Source organism: Perna viridis, chromosome 5, assembly GCF_037379345.1.
Source record: "Perna viridis isolate PV_CMFRI_1.1 ecotype Kerala chromosome 5, ASM3737934v1, whole genome shotgun sequence".
In the NCBI taxonomy this organism is placed as follows: Eukaryota; Metazoa; Mollusca; class Bivalvia; order Mytilida; family Mytilidae; genus Perna; species Perna viridis.
The window spans coordinates 30,686,243-30,705,827 of NC_142449.1; the positions used below are offsets into that span (position 1 = coordinate 30,686,243).

Consider the following 19,585-nt stretch of genomic DNA (forward strand, 5'->3'; position numbering starts at 1 on the left):
ACTTGTAATGGTTATTTGGAGACTGACGATCATTGGCACTTTGGTTTCATATGTGAAAGGGTTGTTTAAACAAATTGATGTAATGAGAAATAAGTAGGACTAAGTTTACGTGATTTGGGGCATTTTTTGAAAATAAAAAAAAACAACTGTTTTTTAAGTGAAAAAATGAAAATGTACTCCACCCAGTGACTATTAGATGTTAATTTACGTTTGTTTCAAGGGCATTGGAAGTTTTTCCATTATTTATTAAAGAGAAAGGACATTAAGGGCTGTTAATTTCCTCAAAACTGGAATTTAGGGGCCTAAATTAATTTATGTCGGCTATGAGTATTATTTAGTTTTCACGTTGATTTTTAAATGGGTGTAAGATTTTTGGTGGTACAGTAAGGCTTACTGTGAACATTTCTAAAATTAGACTGGTCCCCTCACTACTAGTATCAACCAATCAGATTAAAGTATTCATTTACGTACTTCATAGCATTATCAGTGGGGAATTTTACCAACAACAACTCTAGATTTGTTTTGGTAAAAATCAATTTATTTATTTTGCATTGTGCTTTGCCGTGGGTTATGGAGCCGTAATAAGTTTGAGACTGTGTTTTAATGTTTTTTGGACATTATGACTTAACGATAGTTCAGAATTTTTGTGTTACAATATAAATATACTGGACTCTGTGTTCGATTGTGACTTAACGGCTTCTAAGTTTTATATCTTTACCTCAAACGCTATTTAATAGTGTTAGATGTATTCTTATTAATTCATAATTTTGTGTACGAGAAACAAACTGTAGTGTTATTCATATGGAACTCTAATAGAGAGCACAAAAGCTGATAGTCACATCTTCATATTGTGCAATGATGTGACACGATTTATTTGACCTAGTTCTTGACATTTCTGCCACAAGACGGCGCTCTGGTTATTACCGGATGTAAACAATGTATAACCATGACCCAGCGAGATGTGATGCTATTTGGACACAGTTTTATACGGCGTTTGAATAGATTTTTGAATTCGTATGACAATTATTACAATTTAGGTTTATACTTTGATGAATTTGTTATTTCCTGTCGCGCACAAGGCGGTTTAATTGTAAGGAGACAGTTCCATTTCCCGGATTCGTCACTTCTATCCTTTTGATCTGTTCCAGACATATTGTTTATTCAAATTGGAGGTAAAGACGCTGCAAATATTAGAAATACTGCATTCCAATTAGCTGCTGACATTTATTCTCTGGCTTTATTTTGTCACCATGGCTGGAAATTAAGAATATAATCATATGTCAGCTGTTACCCAGAAGTGAAAGATCAACCTTTCCAGGGTACAACGAAAAGATAATGACTATTAATTGTTACCTTGAAGAAAGAATCTAAACAGAAGGTTTGACTATTTAACAGGTTTTGGCAACACCGCGGATTCTGGCGACATCATGACGTTTTTTTCTAGATTTCATACTGAATGTGTATAAACAACAAATTAAACAACTTGCATGTAATAGTGTTTTGTTTTAAGCTTAAAAGCTATGCCTACGAGGGACGTAGCTATCTTTATTTTGATTTGACTGTTGGTAATGCACTTGCATGTTTTTATATCACATATCATTCAACCAACGGGAATATGCGAGACGTTGTTTATACATGCTGTGTGTCTGCGTAAGATATTCAAACAATAATTTCCTTAGTGCATACCCCATAACAAAGTTTCTCACTGTCCGCCGGCAGAATGAAGGTGAGTCATTCGTGTTTCAGTGCATATACATATTAATGACATCCATATACGTGTAACACCAAGATGACGTCAATACAATGAATACACTTACATCAATTACTATGGTCCGAACAATTTTCACGTTATGGAGTTGATATTTTCAGGTCATAAACAGGGTTTACGCCCCTACTACTTTCAGGAAGAAATGTAACTGTACATGTTATTGATTCGATCTAGCTAAACAAAGTTTTATTTTATTTAACTCTGAATGGATAGTTGAAAAATTTTTAAATCTGCATTATTGAAGCAGTAAAAATGTTCAATTTTGTAGGGACATTATGGCTATATATAACATCTAACACAGTCAAGCTTACCAAAGTCACAAACTAACGTTTCTCATTTCCCCTTTGATAAAGTTATCTGCAAGTTTACTTCTTAATATTGTTGATATTCTATTTTAGGTTTGAGTTTGTTTATTTTCCGGAGGTTGTTCTAATATCCTTTATCATTGTTCTCTTGACCTTATTTGGTCTTATGCATACACTGATGTTAGAATACTTGAATAATTGGACTTCCTCAGCTAGGTGCCGCATGAACGTGGATGCCGCCTTCTCAAATCAAAAAAATACCAGCGACACGAACTTGATTTGTTTCAAAGTCTATCAAGATTATAAAAAAGAAACTGAATGAAATTTTAGAGAAAAGAAATATTTATTAAATATAACACATCGTAAAACTACACACCAAATTAAAAACCATTGTAATAATAGACTAGGAAAATGAGCCTAAGATTTGTTAGTGAATAAACGGTCGTACGAGCAAGAGAATTGATGTGTGTATATATTACACTTCTTGCGAGTTGTATATAGCAACTATTAAGACCATCTACTAAGATTAACTACGCCTTAATCAGTTGTCCCATAGGCATTAAGTACCAGTCCACATAAAATTCATACACTGTCAATGGTAAAGGTATTCATGGCGGAGAAAAAAAAACACACCAAACAAACGATGCTTTTTCAATCTATACATGTAATATTTTCACATAACAATAATCATTAATGCATTCAGATCAGCACTCTTTAGAAAATCATACATTCATCTCCCACTTAAATATACCAATTCAAACAAAATCAAGAACGATAACTATTGCAAAGTGCCAATTTCATGTACAGTATATATATTTTTTTTATCTTAAGAGAGCAAGAGTAATCAAGGGAACCAAGGTTATAGCGGTAATCAAAAGAATGTAATCCAGGGACAAAAACCAGATATGGAAAACAGACATACACAACAAAGAACATAAAGCAACTAAAATCATACATACAAAGTAACAAAAGCAAAAGAGCAACTCAGACTCCACTAAAAACTGGAAGCATGGACCAGGTGCACCGGTCAGGTAAGCGTCCTCTGCTTTTCTAGAAACACCCACCGAGTTGCTCATAAAATGTCACGTCCGGGGTAGACAAACGAGGAAAGGAAAACTATGACCCGTTGAATAAATCAGTTTTCATGGTGAAGATGGAAACACCATAACGATCCACGAGTTCATGATGACGACCATAAAACTTCTGAAGTGATGACCAATCTTGTAGCAACATAACCCTGTTCCAGAAGCCTATTTGTTAGAGTTCTAGCGCGATACAAAAAGTATGCGTAGTTTCGGCAAGCTTGGGCATAACGTATGAGTAGGAAGTAATAGGTCAGCAATTAAAGGAGGACAATTTGTTTCTATTGGAATGCCAACCGTGTGTTGAATAACATGTCCACCACACTGGACAAATATGTTGTCGATTAAAAATTCCTGCATTTTGTAAACATATTCCTCTGTATATTTGGAAGATGATTTGAAATTATTTTTTACAAAGTATGAGGAATCTTTTCCAAGAACTATATATTTGTATCTAGGTGTACCATCTTATTTGAAAAAAAGACAACGTACAATGTTTTTAAGTCGGGATTTTAAATGAGAATAGGGAATAGATGTATACAGTGTCGAAAAATCATAGTTTTAATGCTATTATATTCAGATAATAGTCTTGAACTGATTGTCGCCCAAAGATCTTTAGAATTTTTCAGGATCCATATTGAATTAATACCACTACGGGAGTAACAAGTGTTGTGGTAGGACTGCAGACCCTCTTTGACAGTTGTGAGTATAGAAGTTAAAAGTTTTGAAAGCGGTTTGGTGGTACATATTGCAGATCAACACACAGTCAAATGATAAACGAAGACTAGTTATGTGATCAGTAACTGTTTTGGAACAAAAAATAAAATTGAATTCGGTGGGTTATGACATGCATGAATCACCTTCTGTCTGATTTTTTGAAAAACTGCTACATAATATATGTAATGAATGAGCTGAATATTTTTCTCCGCTTATAAGTAGTTCAAGCAATCTGTATTGTCAAGCAAGGTTTTCAAACCAGTTTTTTGTGACAATTAGTTTCATGTTGAACATACTTATGTTTTTTTTTTTATTTTTGAGGGGACAACCCACTGATATTAAACTTGTTAATTACATATACCAAATACACACATTTAGCAGCTTTTTTGCAAACAATTTATTTACAGAAAACAGATCTAAAACTGAGTAATCGAGATCTCATTTATTCATCGACAGGTCAATAATGCACCAGCTCATACTTCGTCATAATACGCGACTGCTAATGTGTATCCACATTTAGTTAATAAAAAAAACACACAAACAAACAAACAAACAAGCGAACGGCATTTTTTGTTGTACATAATGGCTCTGTTTGTTGAAGATGGATTAATTTTGTCGATATTTTTATCAGTAAGAAAACAAGCAATTAATACAAAGTAAAGTATTGATATACATTAAGTTTCATTGAAATACATGTTTTACCTTTACCTCTTAAGCATACATTTGCTCTAGACCACAGAAAATATGTCAATGGCAATGACAGGTTTATAAGGTCTCTAGAGAACCAGGGTTATATTCGGTTACCAGGACTTTATCATTTATCATAGAGCAGGGCATTGAACTACTACCATTGATCGAGTGGTTTTAGAAATGTTCCCATAATTATTTTTTCAAGCAATATTACAGTTTTAAAGTTATCTCATAAAGATATTTAAATGAATACATGCGAGTTGTTTTTAATCAGCATCCCTTATAAAAAATCGGACAGGAGGTGATTCATGCATGTTAAAAACCAACTGACCTCAATTCTATATCCTGTTCGGAAACAGTTACTCATCGCACATAACCAGTCTTAGTTTTTATATGGTCGTTGCGCTTCTAACATGAAAAAATACTTTATTCGTACATGAAAGGCACTTAGCAATAGTTTTCTTTAGTGGGAGATAAATATAAGCTTTTCTTAAAACTAAAGATCTGAATATGGAAAAGACAATTGCTACATTTACGTAAAAATATAGCATATGTAGACTAAGAAAGCATCATTTGTTCGATGGGTTTTTCTTCACCATAAAACACTATTTTATTATTCATGCTATTGGCAGTGTCTGAATTTAATATGAACCCGTACGTAAGGTCTTGAAAATGTTTATATCTTCTCTTCTTTGTCATATACCATATATCGCAAAAATTTTTGCGTAGAACTTTTTAAGGTTTGAGATGGATAAATTATTCTCTTTGTTTTAATTTTTGTTTTTAAAGCTTCATTAGCTGCAAAATTTGTTCAGTTTTGAATCTACTGAATTTTGCTGATTCAATTAAAGAAGTTAGTAGTACTGCAATTGAAGCAATAAATGTCGATATTACCTACAGAATATTGTGAAAACAATGTTTTTTTTAAATAAGAGAAGATCGATAGCTCTGATCTAATTATTTTTGCCATTACTTCCTAAGATTGCCGACAGGACATTCACCTGGGTTAAAAATACTTTAACCATTGTAAAAAATAACAATTAGGGATACACAGGTAAGCACGTGTCTTGATTACATTTCATTTTATCTACTTCTTGATTAGTTTTCAAATAAATAATGACCATATTTGAACCATATTGTGTTACAATAGGTAAATTTCAAAAGGATGGTTGGGTTATATTCGAATTTTTTTCTTTTACGGCATGAGTCCGTCGGTCTTCCTTACCGCTGAATAAACACTTCCTCTTTGCAATCACATTTGTTATTAAAGAAGCGACCCTTACAGCACATGTGCGGGTTAAGGTCACAGGAAGTCACATGCATACGGATTTATCTAGGTCGATTTTTGTCTTGCAAGACAAAAAAATATATAGATACCTATTTCATGCATTTAATGCATTTTATTTTTGAATATCAAATGAAGTCATGCAGAAAAAGTACAATTTAGTAGACATAATTCAAAGTTAAGGTATATTTCAACAGAAACCAAAATTTATGAAAATGAGAGCTAATGCAGCTTTAAGGAAAAAGAAAAAAAATACGTGAAAATGAACTGTACATATAAAAGTCATAACTTTATTACATGATTTCCAGAAAAATCAAATCGATCGGACTCATGTTAAATCAAACAGTGACCTTTGAGGAACTTCTCGGGGACATTTCAAGTAATCGGTAACATGATCTTTTGATTTAATTCAACTGAAAAAATAAATAAATAAAAACGACTTTTGGATAGTTGATAGTGGAGAAATTTGCCCAATGCAAGACCCTATTCTGGGTGGGAAAGACACGTTCAGTGTAAGTTTTTTTATAATCTTATATCTACCGAAGCTGACGGATTAAATATCACACTTTTAATAAGTCAATAATTGGAACTTAATTAGGGTGACAATGTAATCTTATCTGCAACTGACCTATGAAAATGTGCTTTATAAGGACAAAGCCCCGAGGGAGTTTGACCATCGATTTCGTTATAGATTGCTTTTAATGATTAGTTTCTCCTTATTTTTTTAGATATTTTCACTGGGTCAATTTATGAAACCGCGGACAAAGCGACAATTAGATCCACGAAAAAAAATGATATTCGGTATAAATGATATACTAGTAGTATATTAAGGGCAGGTAAAGTTTTTTCAGAACTTGTTTTTCAACAAATATTTTGTTCATTAAAATTTACTTTTTCTTGCACCATGAAAATTGATTTGTTCAACTGTCATAATTTGTTTTCCTCTTTCGTCTATCACGGACTTGACTTGAACAATTCGGTTGTTGTATCTTGAAAAGCAGAGGACTCTTACCCTCCCGGTGCACCTGGTCCATGCTCCCAGTTGAGTCCGAATTGCTCATTTATTTTTGTTACTTTGTATGTATTATTTTGGTAACTTTATGTTCTTTTTGTGTAAGTCTGTTTTCCCTGTCTGGTATTTGTCCCTGGGTTCCATTCTTTTGATTTCCTCTTGAATCTTGGTTCCCTTGGTTACTCTATTATATATATATATATTGATTATACTGAACATTTGATACACGTGTAGTTGTATTAGAATTGAAATAACTGTATTGTGTTTTAATATTTGCCACCCTCCAATCGGATTTGGTAAACAAATAACGTGTCGCTAGTAAACTCAAATTTGAATGTGACATCTGAATTCTAGTTGATACCAGAAAATCAGGAAAACACAATACAGATATCTTTTAAAAGATACAATATGCATGTCTACATAACTAGCAGTTGTTTAAATGATGGGTCCTATATTTTATGGTATGGAAATCGCAGGAGTAATATTAGATGGAGGTGATAGTGGCCCTTCTTCATCCGGGACAAGCCCCAAATGAACAAGACGTAAAAATGTAAATTACATCACTACAGCTCAATATGGCATAGTGCAGACAGCAGGTGCCGAAGAACCTGCACCATAACAATGCCATATAACTGCAACGAATGTGGGGAAAAATACTGATTGTTATGGTTTGAAGAAACATAATAACTCAAAACATCATAAAGGTGTATCATTGCATCAAACTGATATATTAACAATAATTTCACTGAAATATTCCATTTTTACGTAATGCTGGAAATAAAATATCACATTTCAAATTCATTGTAAATAACTATGCCTTGAATAGTGCTGTTTTGCGATATGTTTTTGAGTAAAACATTGCCGCAGTACTAGTGATTGAAAACACAACATACAAATATTAAAACATTTACAGTCATAAATTGTCGCATAATCATACAAACATATTACTGTTTATATTGGAAACAAATCTACATGTTACTTTGTTGAACAATTTAAAGATGTCATCCTGCTTAATGTATACTGTAGGTATTATTTGATAATTTATTTTAAATGATATTGTTCTTATAACGTCAATAGGTGCATAGTGGCATTTTGTGCTGATAGATGCCTATTGTAAATATCTTGTATTTAAGACGATTGTATTTAGTTAAATTGATGTATATGAATCACATATTTTATAGCTTAAGCCATTCATTTTGTACATTCATTATTTAGGTGTTCGTCCGTAGCTATGGGAGGATGTGTACCAACAGAGTTCTCAATCTTAGTTCTGCCTCTTTGAACTATTACAGATAAAGACGACAAATAAAACAGGGTATATTGAAAACAGCTATTTGACAAATAAAACAAAAATAGCAATTCCTTGTGTACATAATGATGTAATTATAAACGATGAATCCAAAGAAATCCATCTTAAATGATCCACAATTAATTCTTATTACTGACAAATATAGTATCTAAACCAAACAACAACTATTTTACGATATACAGGTTGCATAGATTGATATCACAGTAAAGTCCTTGACACAAATAACAATCAGTTCAATGACAAAGGACGTCAAGATATTTAAAACATGAAAACTGTACCAGTAAAAAGAGTGTTGTGTGACGTTTACAGTTTTGAATATATACCGAACATCAAAAGCAGACCAGCACTTTGTGAAACCTGCTGGATTGTACAATAAATGTGTGTGTAATGATATCGTATTGATATATTTGTAAAATAAGGGGAGCGTTTTTTTCACAAATGGTTAGTGATTTGTTTACCGTCATAAAGCAAGGAAATCAGTAAGCAAACAATGATAAAAAAAAAAGAAATGTGATCAAATACTAACGACCTGACAAAAATACACACGCACAACAAAGACCACGAAATTACAAAGAGTACGTACATAGAAACAAAATACACCATAACGGGTCACGAGTTCATGATGATGATCATTTTAAAACTGTTTTAGCAATAAAACTCCATACTAAGATGCATATTTTTTGTTATTGCTTTAATATATGTAGTCTTGCAAAGTACAAACAGTCTACGTAGTTTCGGTCGAGTTCTGAATTGAAATCTCCATACACATGTATTGAAGCTGTGTTGCTACAGGTAAAAATTAAATTGATATAAAACGAGAATTATGACGGTTTTTAAGATTTAGTCTAGTCACAAGCTTCCATTTTCACTGATTTCGTCGAGTAGATCGTCCAGAGTTTCCTTTACAATAATCTAAATGGCAAGTAGGATCTTAATTGTAGCAAATTTGACGGCGTATCATTTTTAGATGATAAACTTGGTCTGGAAAGATGAGCATGTCGTGCATGTTTTATGATGATCAGTATATATTGTGTTGTAATTGTGCATGACTGATACTATGTGTATTCACATTTTAATATACATTCTCACAATACAGTAAGTTTAGTCAGGTTAGGATTCATTGTTTATAAATTAATTATCTCATTATGTACACAGGGAATTGCTATTTTGTTTTATTTGTCAAATAGCTGTTTTCAATATACCCTGTTTTATTTGTCGTCTTTATCTGTAATAGTTTAAGGAGGCGGACCTAGGATTGAGAGTTCGTTCTGTTGGTACGCATCCTCCCATAGCTACGTACGAACACCTAAATAACATTATATAGATGTTTGTCTTATACAACTTATCTAAACTGGGCTAGTAAATAAGTACCTCAACACAGTATCAATTTGGATACGGCAAATACATGTACTGAAAGAAAGAACGGAGAAAAAGTAAGAACACGATATTTGTCTTGCCTATAAAAAAATTCATGTTAATGTCTTGTTTTGTTTTTACCTTAAGTTTATTTTGTTTATGTTACATGAGTATATAGGGCGATTCTTTCTCTGTACCTGTGTATAATGATGTTTTAGGGCTAGTTGTTGCCTGCTCTGTGGTATGGGGATTTCCTCGTGGTTCTTTGAAGACCGTTGGGTTTTCTCAGGCTGACATTTTCAACCCAGTGGGGTTGTTGTTTCTTTGACATATAACTATTCTTGTTATATCATATAAATCCTCAAATCCCATACTAGCAGATACGGACACCTAATCGCTAAGTTTGTCTTTCAAATACGCGTCTTAAGTTGTCTCGCTCCGAGTGGAATCCGAGTTGCTCATTTACTTTTGTTACTTTGTATGTATGATTTTTGTTACTTTCTGGTCTTTGCTGTGTATGTCTGTTTTCCATGTCTGGTCTTTGTCCCTGGATTAAATTCTTTTGATTACCGCTATAACCTTGGTACCCTTGATTACTCTTTCCTCCAACGACCATATCATTTAAACAACCTGTCTCAAATCCTGACATTTGCAGATTTAGTCGCATTACCTGACCGTAGACCTAACTTCTTTAGGTTAGGAACGAAAACCTTACAAATATTTACGAAAATATCTGTAAATCTCGTTGAAGTAATAGGTTTATCCTTATTCCGAAGCACGTGCGAATCTTTTCATTTATTCAAATTTATTTCAAATATAAAAATCATATCAAAATATCAAATTAAACAAATGATAGATAGTAATCTATCAAAAAAATATTGACTGGGCGTATAACCCTGGTTAGGGCATTAAAAGACCATATGCGACAAAACATAAAGTAGAGACTAAAATCGAGACGCAAATCGAACATTCTTAAATTAAGATCAGTATTACCAAAAAAATAGAATTCAATTTTTTACCTGACGTATATTTTATTTCCTCGTAGGCAAATACACGTAATTAGTGACCTGATTAATGAACCCAACACCTGGAGGTGACAACATAGGTAGAGAGTAGCAGATTGCCAACATGGGACGACCAACATTCCTACATCGTTGCATTGTCTCATATACTTTAATACACGTGCAATTAAAAATATAGGCGGTAAAAACAGCTCATTTATCCCAACCCAGTCAATTGTGAAAACATTAACTCCAGTACAACATTCGTTAAAAAACCTGGCCTGAAATATTATCAATTTGTAGTGGTGATCTATGGCAATCCAATACTCTGCACATAGGCATTGTAACTTTAAAAAAAAATATCATGAGAAATGCGCAAGTCGTCTTAATCAACGATTCGACTTGAGGTTTATCACTCAATTCTCTAGTAATCCACGCAGAATGATGTTAAGTTTAAGGTCACTCTAAAGCTAGGTTTACAAGCACGAATTCTGTACTACATTTACAGTGTTTTCATTAATGGTAAACAACTCATTTTTTGTCATATAAAAATTGTACAAATGACAGCAAAACTTTTTGAACATCTGTAAATTTCTTCCAAGTTGGACTATTAAGCAGCAATCTATGTAACAATCAGACAGAGGGTAATTCATGCATGTCAAAAACCCACCAAATTCAGTTTTATATCTTGTTCAGAAACTGTTATCGATCACATATACCAGTCTTATTTTTTTTCATTTGGTTGTTGCGCTTTTGATATAAAATAAATAATTTAGATTGTACATGAAATTAGCAGTTTGCAAGAGTTATCGTTCTTAATTTGGTTTCATTTGGTTGATTTTAGTGGGAGATAAATGTATGGTTTTCTACAAAGTGCAGACTTGAATGCAGAAATGATTATCGTTATATGAATACAATGTATATAGCATACATGAATACAGCATACATGTATATAGACTAAAAAAGCATCGTGTGTTTGGCGGTTTTTCTACACCTTGAATCATTGGCAGCATCTGAATTTTATGTGGACTGGTACTTAAGTCCCTCGGAATCACACGACATGCCATTAGCCACACTTCACGGAGTATAAACTTTGTCGTGCTGAATGAATAGCTCGTGATAGCGCGGGAACAACCTGAGTAGCTTTGGGAGACAACTCAACAAAAAATCAATTTCAGTACCTCCAAACGATTGAAATAACATTTCTCTCAGGACATTTACAAATGCAAACCTATCAACAACGTATTTAATCTAACATAAAATACTAGTATGCATAGCTTCGCAGGCATTGCTAATAGATACAGGAGTGCACATTATTGTTTAATAATTCCAATCTAATTAGCATATACCCTTTTTCGTGCATTTTCATTGGTTGTTCATCTTTTACGACTCACAACAGTGTAAATTCCATGTACATATCGTAATCAATATGGCTATCATCGCTTCGGTAAATGATAGAGCCGTGTAGAGTCTAAAATAATACAGTTATCAGTAGTTGTCGGTTAAATGCCGCCATTTGCAATATCAATTTTAGGTGTCAATTTCATTGAATAAGAGTCTACAAGAAAAAAATATAAATATATATTTCAGTTATTTAGGGATTAAAGACTTTATTTTTTTTTAGGTTATGGAAATGTAAAATCGAACCATTCATTCACATACCTGAAATAAAAGTTTTTCGGACTTTTAATTGTTTTAATCTGATTTTACACATCGATAAATTCTGGAAAAACATGTTTTAATCCTATCTCGTATTACATTCATACTAAAGACATCGAGAGCAATTCTGGTACGCTATTGTTCTTTGTTGTTATGCACAATATTTAATTAGCAACTGCTTTCACGAATATTTAAATCAAGTAACAGAAATTTATTTATGTTTCGATAAACATGATTAAGTATGTTACAGAGGTTTAAACACTGTATTTCAAGAATCTATCGATTTGTAAAATTGGGCCATTCTTTTAAGAAAATCAAGTTTGTGAGCGAGCGAATGGTCCGATTTTACACATTCATAAATTCTGAAAAAAAAAAAAACAGTGTTTAATCCTAATAACCCCAACCCCAAACTGCTTTATATTTATCGTTCTGTTTTATCTTTGATGCCATCTATATCTGAGATTAACATTTCAAATTGCGGCGCTCACTCGACAATATAATATGGGTCTCAATGTCAATACTAGAAGTAAAAAGGTGCCACTGATAACCATATTCTTTTAAAATTGCTGTTTTGAATATATGATGTAGAAAACTAAATAAAGGAGTAATTACTGTTTTACGCCACCTTTAATCGACTTTTTTCGTCGACGCGATGGAAATCATGTTGAAAATATGTGTATGTAAAAATCGTACGATGGGGTCATAATGCAGGAAAAAAAATCACGTGGTACACAATAAGTAATTTGCGCAGCAAGTTAATTTAAAATGTGCATCACGGGCATTGAAATTATTTCAGATAGACACAAAATATATAATAGTCATTCCTTATAATTAAATTTAATTACCAAAATTCAACGAGTAAATCATAAACAAAATTTGATGACGTCATAGACATGTGGTCTATAAGATGATCAACGAAATGTTTTATCCATTCAGAAACCGTGTAACTTCTGAAATTAAATTATTATATAATAACTCACGATTTCTCCTGTTCACTTTGTACTAGCAGTGATTGAATTATTTTTAATCATACATGTACTACAACAAACTTGATAATTTTATACTAATATTTATGTCTAGCTAGGCGTACTTGGAAAAAAAAGATATATTTTAAGGAAACAAACTAGAAAAAAATATTCAAAATCTTAACAGCACGAATTTTTGATTTTTTAAAACAATCTTTGAGTTAAAATACAGACAGTAATTCATTACGTTTATTTGCTTTAAATTTGTGTATGTATTACTTTTCAAGGAAACATGTTTTCACGAACAATTCCATCAGATCACCGTAGTTACCTGTTTAGTGGACATTGCCGATCAAGACAATTAGTACAATCGACAACGGCAAATGAAAAATATATTCAACTTAAACAAAGGACGTATGGAACTGGAAATGGTAAATTTATTATTCAAATTTTAAAGTCATTTAAATAGGGTAGTCAGTAAATCGGGATTAGAGTAGTGAAAAACAGGAACATAATTCAAGGATAGCACCAGCCGAGTTACTGATAATTTTTACGCAGAGATGTATGCATATATACATTTTTTGGGGTTAGTTAAAATCAAATGATAAACACATTTATTTCACCCAATAACCCTCTCTTTCGAAGAAAATTATCAAGTTTATCCTATATGAAAAGCATTAGTTCCTTTCTTCTTTCATTTGCATTTGTTTCTTCTTGTATAGGGAAAAAAACATTCAGTCAGTCAAGGTATCGCAAATCATGATCATCTTTTTAGAGTAAACATTGTAATACATAACGATTTACATGACCAGTAAAGGCCTTTCTATGGCTGTAGTTAAAACACTAAGGTTTATAAACATTTTATTCATCGATGAGACATATACTCCATTAAAATCCTTAAATAATGTTGAATAAACCCATTTTTTAGTCGACCTAACCACTGTTTTTATGAATATTGAAACGTCTATGACATTAAAGCGTCTATGTCAACACTTCTTGTGAGTGTTATTTAAGTTGCAGTATCTGTAGGAATCACTCAAATTCTATAATATGTGATACACCTAAAAAAAGGCTACATATTTGTTTGTTTATTATCAAGTTGCTTTATTGGTCTATATAATTATTCATTCAAATCTATCTGCTTTTAGGAGATAAGCCATATTAAAAATCGAACAGTTTCTATTGTATTTTAGTATCATTTACAGAGGTATCTACATAATTTTTTAATTCTACAGTGCATTCCATATAATTTTTATTTCCTATGAAAAAAAGTTAAATGAAAAGCTACATGATACCTTCTGTTTACTATGACATTTTAAACAAAGAATAAAACATAAAAATATGTAGACTTTCCAACCACGAATCAGGTTTTGCATGGTTCTTATATGTAGTCTAGTTAGATATTAAATTTTTATATGGATGAGTCATCAAAACTATTTCTATAAATACTATGTTTGTGCTATCGGGGATTTAGCATGCCTCCTTGAAACTTACAATGTAGCTATATTTTGTCAACAGAAATGTATAAGTAGACATTCAATGACCAGGATAACAATACACGTTTGATGTATTAAGATAGTAGAAGTCTGGTTTTCCTAAAAAGTTTATTTCTTCTCAAATTGTCCATAAATCATTTTAAAACTGAAACACCTCTGGCATGTGTGTACAATATTTTCTGCAATGTGGAATCCAATTAACTAATTTGCGAAAATTTGAGGGGTTGAACAGATTGAACCATGTCCTGTACTTTAGGGAATTCGGTATACCAATGTACATAATGCAGGTTGTAACAATCAAAATCATTTACAAATGGTATCCTTTTTGTTTAATTATGAAGCAACATGATTTCTAGGTGATAAATTTCTTGGACCGAACGAGTTCGTAAGAGATGCAACGATGAATGACTTTAAGGACATCATGAACATTCACTATGATGTAAAATACGCAGGTGACCGAGTCCCATATTATTTTCCGTTATGGCTAGAAGACCCGACATGCTACCCGTATGTGTATGAAGTAGAGAATAAAATTGTAAGTACTAATAAAAATATGTCACTCAGCAATAAGACAAACCGAAACAGAGCAAGCAAAGTTCAAGGATATGTCACTCAGCAACAAGACTAACCGAAACATAACGAGCAAGGTTCAAGGATATATCACTCAGCAACAATAATACCCGTAACATAACAAAGTTCAAAGAAACACATAAAACAAAGATCACCAGCAAGAGTTAAAATAAATCATTATGTTGTTATAGAAAGGGTCATATCATAAAAAATAAAATAACACAGACACACACACACAAAAGAAACTAGAAGAGTGCAGTTTACTGTATAATGCAAAATAAAAAGAAAAACTTATAAGAATATTACCAATGAACATGTTGACCGTTTACCACTTACTCCACATATGTATTTCACCAATTCCACATATGTATTTCACCAATTTTATTTTTGTTACTTTTGGAGCAGGTTGGGTTTACTTGTCTAAAGGTTATTGACAATGGAAACACTGGTTGTTTTCTGATCATTCAGATACTCAAAACTTATCGAGGAAAATGTATATTCGAAAAAATGTGCAACTCTGTCATGAAAAACCATTGCCACATTAGCACATTCGTTGCAGTAGCTTTTCTCCAACTCAAATCTCGGAGAGACTTCTTACCCACAGATCTCTACACAACTGTGACAGTTCAGGTGAGAATAACTGCACTAAAGCTATAATGCATGTGGATCTTTATAAATTATGTTTGATCATAGTAATCTTGGTTTTATCTTTAAGTACAAGATAAAGTAAAAAGCCTTGCTAAATACGTCTATTAGTAATTTTCAAGTTGCTTATTTACTGTTGTTACTTTATATGTATTATTTTGGTTATTTAATGTTCTTTGTTTTTAATGCTGCACAAAGTGTCCTGGAAGAGTAGTCAAGGGAACTAAGATTCTAGTGAAAATCAAAAGAATGTAATCCAGGGACAAATACCAGACATGGAAAACAGACAAACACAACAAATAACATTAAATAACCGAACTAATAAAGTAATAAAAGTAAATGAGCAACTTGAAAATTATTAATATAGATTCGTATTATTGTATTTTGTACACGTCCAACTCTTCTTTGAATTTTACTAATCAGCAAACTTCAATACTGAAGAATGATACAGTGGATTAAATTCATGCGATATTTTGTTTTATTTTAGAAAGTTGTAACTTTCCAAGGAAGGATTGATCAGTTTAATGAATTAGAAGACTTGGGACAAATAAATCAGATACATGTCTTTGACAAATCTGATTTACAAAATTTTATGTATAATAAATGGCGGTATCCTTTGGTGTTTAAAAACAAAAGAATACTTGTAAATGTAGTACCCTACAAACTATTGGAATCCAACATACCTCTTATTTGTTCAAATAGAACAAAGATATGTGCGTCATGTATTGAAGACCCCAACATGACATTACTTACATTCGGAACTCATTATCAACTTAATACAGGAGAAATATACTGCAAGTTACACATGAATGGGACAATAAACGACTGTTTTCCTTCACAAATACTTGCACATTTTCAAGCATTTAAACACGAGACTACAAACATTTTTATTGTGGAAGTTACAGCGGACAATATCGATGAACATCTTCGCAATCGCATGATTGATATTGGTCTTAAATACGCACCTACAGATGTTTATGGTCGCACTGACGCTCTTGTTGGAGAATTTGGTTATCCGATTCCGTCAATGAGGAAGTTACAAACATCGCCTAAACTATGAAGATAGATATTCGTTAAAAGAAGAATGTTTTTTTTTTTTTTTTTTTTTTTTTTTTTATTAACTTTAAACCCCTTTTATATACTGTGATAAGTGATGAGTGTTGAAAATGATAACGAAATCTGCATGTTAGACTTACATCTCCAGGGAGCGGTAAATAAATTTAAGTGGAGTCTTTGTACGAATCATGCAAAATCTGAAAAAAATGTATACCCAAAAACGGCTACATATTTTTATTTTTGTAATGAAGTTGTTTTATGGGTCTATATTATAAAAAATGGAATTATTCAATCAAATCTGCCTTTTCTTAGGAGATAATCAACATTGAAAATCCAATAGATTATTTTGTATTTGAGTGTAATTAACAGAGTTATCTCCCTTAATTTTGAAATCTACAGTGTATTCTATATAATTTCCATCTTCTAAGAGCACGTGTTATAAAGACAATCACGTGTTAATTTCTGTTAGCTGTAACATTTAAAAAAATATATCAAAATAAAAATATGTAGGCTTTCCAACCATGAATCACATTTTGCATGATTCTTATTTAGAGTGACAATTTTTGTAAAACATGGCATGAATGAAAAATTCCTTAAAACAATACCGTTACTATCACACTGATACTTAAACAATTGCATTTTTTTCTATGTTAATATCTATAGAAGATGTATGTATGATTTATCTTACTTTATAAAAGTTTCGATAGATCTGAGATCAGAACTTTAATTTTTGTGTGGGACAATCAGAACCATTACATTTTCAAACGTGTGACAATCAAGAAAGAACCCGTTAGACAATAAACAATCAATCAATCAATCGTGTACTAATAAGAAAGAGTAATCAAGGGAACCAAGGTTATAGCGGTAATCAAAAGAATGCAATCCAGGGACAAAGACCAGACACGGAAAACATACATACACAAGAAAGAACATACAATAACTAAAATAATACATACAAACTAACAAAAGCAAATGAGCAACTCGGACTGCACTAAAAACTGGGAGCATGGACCAGCTGCACCGGTAGGGTAAGCGTCCTCTGCTTTTCTAGAAACACCCGCCGAGTTGCTCGTGAAAAGTCAAGTTCGGGGTAGGCAAACGAGGAAAGGAAAACCATGACCCGTTAAACAAATCAGTTTTCATGGTGCAGATGGATACACCATAACGATCCACGAGTTCATGATGACGACCATAAAACTTCTGTAGTGATGACTTCAACCTCGGTAATATGATTTAAGCGGAACTCTAGGTAAGAATCATGCAAATTCTGTATAATATGTGATACACATAAAAAAGGCTACATATTTTTTTTTTTTTTATTTTTGTTATTAGGTTGCTTTACAGGTCTATGTGATGAAATGCATAATTATTCATTCCAACCTATCTACTCTTGGGAGATATGCAATATGGAAAATCAAATAATAGCTATTGCATTATAGTGTCATTTACAGAGTTATGTCCTATAATTTGGAATTCTACAGTACATTCTATATTATTTGTATCGCATATGAACAAAGGTTATATGAATTGCTACATGTTACTTTCTGTTCGCTATAATATCTTGAAGAAAATATCAAAAATAAAAATATGAAGGCTTCCCAACCCTGTATCATATTTTGCATGATTATTAACATAACCATTCAACAACTGTAAACTAATGCTTATCCTGCGATTAATTGTTGCTGCTAGGCAAATTTGAAAAAAAAATAAAGGTACACTTGGCAACTGTAGAAGTACGAGTTACAAACCGTTAAAAAGAATTTCTATTTTGATTTATGACAATTGCAGTACAAATTTAAATTTGCACTATATTCGATAACCTTTTAGAAATCTATTAGCACTTCTTTAAAAACAAATTACGTTATAAAATTGTTCAGTTATTTATATATTCAGCAAGTGCCATTATAACTAAGTTATATAATTGAAAAATAAAACTGTTAACAAAAGGACAAACGACAATAAAACCATTCCATATTTGTCATGATGCCTTGAAAAGCAATTTAAATGCACAATTTGTGGTTAAGATTTCTAAAGATATGTATATTTAATTTTAAGTGTTACATAAACAACCCCTTCGACTTTCCATTACTATTGCTGTTTCATGACAAATCGACGTCTGTTTTCTCAAGAGACAATACAAACTAATGTGCGTCGATAAAACGTTTTTTTTTTTTCATCAGGAAACATAAATGAATCAGTTAAGGACAGAACTTTTCATAATGTAAACAGAAATAATTCAATGTAACCATTTTAACTGTTATAAAAGATTCAGTCGATTTTATTCTTGGATACAAAATTTTCCTATACCATGCACTTGATCAGTAAACAAATAAACCACGCCCCTTTAAACTGGACTACATTTACCATTGAAGGCTAAAAACCACTAATTCCACTTCCCATAGGCTTCTATGCTAATTTCACAATATTCAATGGTTTCTCTGGACTTTACCTTAACTTTAACCTGCAGAGGACTATATATCAGCATGATTCTACATATGTCAGCTCACAATCCTCAGAATGGCATGTGGGGTTAGCTGACTTGCAGTGCAGTACTGGTCACCGGAAGTGAAGTGTCTATAAATAGCATGGGAAATCCCAGTGTTTTCACAAGATAGGGGTATATTTAGAAATCATTATGAAGATTAGGCTTCACATCACAAGAAGCAAAA

The 19,585-nt window shown here is 32.2% G+C and overlaps 1 protein-coding gene across 1 annotated transcript; it reads left to right on the forward strand.

Moving 5' to 3' along the window:
• Nucleotides 1-206: 206 nt before the first annotated feature.
• On the forward strand, nt 207-18,767 carry LOC148617039 (histidine N-acetyltransferase-like). The gene is made up of 7 exons (XM_088584322.1): nt 207-1,726; nt 8,075-9,263; nt 10,570-10,629; nt 13,437-13,580; nt 15,002-15,180; nt 15,621-15,845; nt 16,348-18,767. Exons 3-7 carry the CDS (start codon nt 10,599-10,601, stop codon nt 16,918-16,920), a joined length of 1,152 nt encoding a protein of 383 aa, XP_088440448.1. The 5' UTR covers nt 207-1,726; nt 8,075-9,263; nt 10,570-10,598; the 3' UTR covers nt 16,921-18,767.
• The last annotated feature ends 818 nt before the right edge of the window (nt 18,768-19,585 follow it).